General features: G+C 44.9%; 1 protein-coding gene across 1 annotated transcript; it reads right to left on the bottom strand. All coding sequences in view use genetic code 11, as the record gives it.

The window, feature by feature from the left end:
* Nucleotides 1-858: 858 nt before the first annotated feature.
* On the bottom strand, nt 859-4,791 carry EGR_06343 (hypothetical protein; the record flags this gene model as incomplete). Its single annotated transcript, XM_024495592.1, has 7 exons — nt 859-1,084; nt 1,242-1,365; nt 1,479-1,595; nt 2,387-2,534; nt 2,795-2,929; nt 4,310-4,423; nt 4,717-4,791. The coding sequence occupies 7 exons, from the start codon at nt 4,789-4,791 to the stop codon at nt 859-861; spliced, it is 939 nt and encodes a 312-aa protein (XP_024349990.1).
* Nucleotides 4,792-6,534: the final 1,743 nt, after the last annotated feature.

Below are 6,534 nucleotides of genomic sequence, written 5' to 3'. Positions count from 1 at the left end.
GTCCTTTCGCTCCAAAGAGATTGAACGTGCATTGGTCCCTCCCCTCCTCAAGTGCTTGAAATTGCGTTAGCATGTACTTTCTTCTGCGTTACTTGAAACCGGTTTTACTCCCTCCTCTCTCCCGCCGTACTGGTTTTCGATCCTTCCTTTTGTGAGTTAGCCTAATCTCCCCTCCCCTTCATTCTCACCCATCCATCGAGAGGCCACGCTTGTCACCTCCTACCCTCCTTGACCTTTTACTCCTATTGCTGACACCAGACATTCGTGATAGAAAGGCAAAAAAGAACAAACAAGTACGTGGATATGCGTACTGACGATGAACTTCTATGCTTGCGTTTAGGCTCTTCTCCGTCTTTTGTTGATAATACATGCGTCCGTTTCCAAATTAAAACTTTTTACTTAAAACAATTTTAGTAGCACTCGTTAATAACTATAAGAAAAACATGGAACCCATTGATCAGATGCCCCTAAAAATGTGATCGAGTTTGGATCTTATGAAGCAGAAAGATTTGAAGAGTTAAGAGCCTTATAAAGAAATAAAATTTAATTAAAACAATGGGAATCCGTGCCCACTTTTACTACAAACCGCAATGCCAATTGTTATCAACTATCCCGATACTCTATTGGTTGACGATGGCCTTCAGAACAGATGCCTTTGTTGAACAACGTGCATGTGTAAGCAAAGGGAGATAGATTGAGGTTGAGTTTCTTGATTTTGCACGTTCTGGTGAATGATACACTGCAGAAAGATGCACAACACTGGAACTGTCCGCAGAGCCTTAGCTGCTCACCTCCAACATCAGTGGCGGGTCGGGTTCCCTGAGGAACCAGGAGTTTATCAGGTCGGCGCCATAGTTGTTACAATATAACGGTGATGGCCAGGGCGGCATCTAGCTGCAGCTGCACTCGACAACCATTGACGGTGATTAAACCAAGAGCCTTGGACTGGAAATCGTTTAACTCTGGGCGAGTGACACAGTACCATACCGAACCGTGAGAGACAAGAAAATCTAACGTAGTTGTTCCAAAACAACAGTGCGCTGCCACACAGGGCTTCTTAAAGGTGGAAAGATCCCCATCAAACCTAGAAATTTATTATAACAACTAAAGGTACGAAACGACTTTATTAGAGTTCACTAAATTAGATCAACAATGACAAAGGTGAGTGTGGATTGAAACAGTGCGCAATTATAACAGGGCAGGCGAACAAAGCGAGAGCAAAGGAGGCGATGAATGCCTACTTATTGGGCGTCTGGAGGTCACCCAATTGGGGTCCCTTCAGAAGCACTACTGGAGAGGCGCCCGGATACGGTGGCAGACACAGATTATACTTGTCCGCCAAAAGTGGAGGAACGAATCGACCACCTGAAAGAGTGGACAAACATTCAGTAGAATTATTTCGTCTAAGAACTTGTGGTATGGAATCAAGCAGTCGATTTGATAGAACGGAATGCGTCTTAACAAGTACGGGACTCTACCAAGAAAGTGGAAGCGACCGGTAAACCGATGAGCGCAGAGTTTTGGTGCCGTGAGTGAGATCAAGCAATCTGGCTGTAGAAGGTCCGTGGTCTCCGTCTTCTCGCCGACATCCCAGCCTATAAAGCCAAAGGAAACCATCAGATTCGTGCTTGCAATTAACCATGTCTGAATTATCATAACGCCACGATTAGTCAAAATTTTCAATTCGTTGAGCATCTGTGTGTCTCTTTCAGCCTAGCTCGTCTGTATGTTGATATTGAAACTTCTCGCATGTTGGTTTGGCTCAGACCCCGTCCAAACGAACAGCTAGGCCTTACAGGAAGTAGGTATGTATGATCAAGGCCCCGAGCACCGGAATATCCGAGTTATGGATAATGATCGCTAATGAAGAGAGAGAGAGTTGAAGTTATCCCCGTCAAATATTGCTGGGAAAAGAGATCAGTGTACGTGATGTGTTCATTGCAGAACACCGTCCAGTCATTAGCATCGCTTTTCAAGTGAATCCCTCTCCAACCACGCTTCCAGTCGTAAAGAGGCGGGTTGTTTAGGAATCCCAAACACACCAATAGCACATGCTACTTATATCACTGGCATGAGTAGCATTCCATCAGTAACGAAACTTCAACGTTTTATCTTCTCTCCTGCCTTGCAGCATTTGGATTCCACTGACCCAGATGCTTCCTTTCTTCCATACCGTAGCTGAAACGATACTGGAAGGATGAGAAGAGCAGTGTAACCGGAAATTCACGAGATGCATCACGTGTGATAACCGAAGCGGAGAAGAGAATAAGCTACGTAGCAGAACAAGAGTTGTTTGAGCCCGTTGATTACGCTAAGAGTAGCCAAACTTACCATTAAAATATTACGAAATTTCTTCTTGAAAAAAAAGGAGAAAAAATAAACTCACCTGAAGGCACATCGATAGAAGCAAGGGGCACCTTCAAACTTGCAATTCTTTGAACAGTCTCAGCAAAATCCGGCTTCAGTGGGGGACGGAAGCCGAAACCAAAAAGTGCATCCACAATGAGATCATAAGACGACTCAAGAATTTTCACCTGAGGAGGGAAAAAGAAGGTGGACAAATGCAATAAGCCAATCAGGACTGCGACCCTGTTTATCCAATCAATGATCCATCGCGGATTAAATCAGTGCCTTTTAAAGTAATAAGGTGGACGAGTTTTTTGGCCACCTTTTTGGTTTAGAACATTACCTTTGCATTAGGAAGAGACGGTGTCACATTGAATTAACCATAAAATGTATTTTAATTTGTGTCGACAGAACACCTGTCTCCGAGGTTGCCCCGACCACCGCATACACTGACACATTGTTCCAGACTTCTCTGCGGTCTCTCCCGCACCACCGTAGTGGCGCGGTCTTTCATCCAGCCGTGGAGACTCGCAGCTCTGCTAAATTTGCGGTAGTGAACCCGCGAGTTCGTTGACTGGTTATCCTATCGAAACATAAGAGGAAAAACTCACCACAGAAGGGTGGACTCTTTCACCCTCCAATTTCGCGTGCTGGGTTCTAGCCCCCAACTATGGGTAACATTCTTTCTGCCTACCCACTTTCGGTCTTGAGTAGACACTTTCACAGTTCACCAAAGGCTAAACGAGGGGTTATGGGATTGTTTGTACCCAGTCAGGCAAATAAACAAATCATGCATTTGTATTTTTTCTACTCCTGTTGGTGTTGGAGTCCAGAACAAAAAATGATAAATCATTGTTGAAGGCGACTTCCGGGGGCGTAGAAAATTCTTCCAACTCAACGCCTGTTCAATGAGTAAGAACAGAAAAAATGCGTTTACCTAGTAAAGGTCATTGCCTTAAAAGGCAAACAACATTCATGAAAAGGAATATTGAAAAGGCAATTGTATTTTTGATGGATTGCCCCCTTCTCCTCCTCCCAACCCCGCCAACATTACCTTATTCATTCAGCGGTGTTATGTGAGAACAAAAAAGGGGCAAAAGAACTCGCAAGTGGGAATACATAAAGACCAGCCTTATTGTTCCATTCATTCTTACGGCTAGACGCTTCTCCTCTAGGGTGGTAAACAACCATCCTTGCCTTGGAGCATTAAAGATTAATCAAAGATTTCCTCGCTTTGATGGAAATGCAAGGAATGGTTTTTATTGCTCCCTGTCTTGTGACAAGTTGCTAAAGCATCCACCTTATTGCCTTATGATGGTCAAAGTAGGGAACAAGTGTACACAACAGTCCCTCCCCCTTTTTAAAACGTCTAGAAGGTTCCTATTCTATTGTGGGTCTGCCTAACCGCTTAAACATCCCAAAAGGTCGTAAAACGGGCGCTCTCATTCGTCCTCCACTGATTGGATGATATCACGCACAAATAGACGTTAAAAGCACTAATGGCGCCGGAACAAGACAATCAAAAACAAATGAATACGCGGGGAACAGAACTACCCTGTGCCCGCAATGGACAGATAGCAGTCACGTGCGCATCCTTTGTACCCCCCCCCCCCCGCACCCCATTCCCCGGGAAGGCGTCTGCAAACCCCGGAATGTTCCTTTTTTTTTCGCCCGAACAATCCAGGACGTCCCTGTTGAAGCCTTCGTTTCGCGATTACTTGAGATAGAAGCTCAATAGACTCACAGCTCACACACATAGACAAAAACAATAGAACCAATGCATGACCTATAAAATAGGCAGGCTCCATAGGCACCATCATCTTGATATAAAGGCGTCCCATTCCATGGCCATAGCAACACAATCCTTTACATAAAACCGGTATAAGTGAACCACTGCCCTGGCATCAGGATTAAAAAAAAAGTAATAAAGGAAGTGTAAATCATGCGGAAAAGGTAAACTCACATCAGACGGAATATAGGAGAGGAAGGCAATCCCCATTTTTTCGCACTGCGTGACCAAATTCTTGTAGAGCTGTTTTGACGGTGAGCGCGGATAGTAGACTGTTGGTTTGTAGCCCTAAGCAGGGAGGCGGACAGACAAAAAGGGGCAGAGAAGGAGAGGTGATATAAGCAAGACCGTCTCAAGCACATCAAAACACTGAATTATTGTTATCTAATGAAGACGGGGAGGGGTAAAAAAGAGGTGAATCAACCTAATTCAATCAAATGTGTAGATACGAAAAGTTTTTGTTTATATATCCCCTCCTTTTTTAGTAAAAAAAAGAGACGAAGAAGAATTATGAGATGCGCTAACAACACCTCTTTTAATTGGCATTCAATGACAAGTCAGCTTCAGCAATTTCGGATCACCGCATATCGGTGGCGCTGGAGGCGGCGGAGGGGGAAGGGCGGTGTGCCGTCCCGCGCCTCTTTTTCTTCCTTCATATGACTGCCTCTTTTTTGTTAACAAAAGACAGGCGAAAACCCGTGCAACAACTGCGTATTTTAGTGAACCATCAGTGAATAAACAGTCTAGTCTACGCCCTCTAACCTCTCAAGGTGGAAGGGGTGGAAAAATCGTGTTAAGTAAAAAAGGACCTTAAATTTCGGTCTTGAATGCGTGAGCAAAAGCTTTTCCGGATAAGGAAGGTCGAGAAATGAAGAAAAATGGTGAGAGGGGGGAAGGAGAGTAAAAAAAAATAAATCAAAGGCACCGCTCAGCAGCGGTAGAGAGGCAGGAGGGAAGACGATTGAATTTTCAAACTTGAAGTTCAAAATGAGCATGGGTGGTCACAGATCGAGTAAAAGGGAAACTCCTTTATGCAGAGAGAGAGCCATAAAAATCCTCAAGGAAAAATAACAAATCATTTTGGAGAAAGTGCGTTAGAACCTCTTCACGGAAGACTCACCCTCTACTGCTTAGAGATAAGAAATGTGATTAGCTTCACCGGGATGTATTCAAGTCAAACGGAGACTTTGAGGGGAAAAAAGCAGTTGACAGTTTGTTCACGGTGTCAGTCCTGCACTTATCCTAGCATACTTCACCTAGAAAGTTGTTTTGACATCTAAAGTGTACAAAATATATGACATTATCAATGCCTTCCCCCCCCCCCCCCCACACCCCTGTCCTGCATGTTTACAGTGCCTCATCCACACAGAGCTTCGTGTCGCGAATACATCTGCCCCGTGACATAATGCCAGAAGAAAGTCTGGGGAAGGGAACGTTTCAAGCACTAAATTGAATGTTCGCAGGATTCACCGGTGCTTCTATGACAGAGTGATCAGAAAAGTTGAGACGGTTAATGATAGAGGTATACGGGGTCATCCTGAAGAGGGCAGAATAACTCAAGTGCTTTTCAGGTCAAGTGTCCGGGCGTTCCATCACCGGGTCGAGTTGTAGTGCTGCTGTTTTCCGGTGAACACTAGTAGATACCCGTAGCCCTTCATTACTCATCCGACCAAACGGTGTTGTATGCATGTACGCACTACCACCGTTGACTGTCAGCTTGATCAGAGATATCTCAACTGTCATTGCAATAAACTGGACTGATTGAACTGGGCCGGACCCAATAGACGGACGACACGTGCAACATGTAAAACTTCTACGATATTAAGGTCCTAGGAAACTAGGACACACTGCCAAAGTAGGTCACACTTGTCATGGACTACAACACACCGTGACATCGCGATAGCAACATTCAGATGCACCGTGCTTTACCAGGCCCCGCATCACTTAAACGCCACCACCCGCCAGTTGGGGAGAGGAAGAGGGAGGGAAGGATCGCGTAAAAGTAAAAGGTGACACATTCAGAGAGACAGTTTAGCGTAGTGATGAACAACTTCTGTCAAACAACTTCCATCCTTTGTTGCGGAAACAAAAAAAAGAAGAGAGGACATTTGGGCCGTCTCCTCTTCGGCCACCCAAACAACTAGCCAGCATTCATCTAAAAGTGCCTCGTAGGACCAACCACACTTGGCGACCCCACTTGTTTGCACGGTGAAGCGTTGGCCAAGGAAGTACTGCGTCCACCACAAGACATTGTGATTTTTTACTTTATTCACTTCACTAAGCTTCACTTCGTTTCGCTTCAGTTCGTTCCGTTTCGTTCCATTCAGCTCGGTTCAGGTTAGTTGCTTCAATACACCACTCCAAGAGGTCCAACTTCTGGGTCACCAAAACCTCACACC

The sequence above is a fragment of the Echinococcus granulosus genome (assembly GCF_000524195.1).
Source record: "Echinococcus granulosus chromosome Unknown EG_S00055, whole genome shotgun sequence".
Lineage (NCBI taxonomy): Eukaryota > Metazoa > Platyhelminthes > Cestoda > Cyclophyllidea > Taeniidae > Echinococcus > Echinococcus granulosus.
This window is presented reverse-complemented; position numbering and strand designations above follow the sequence as displayed.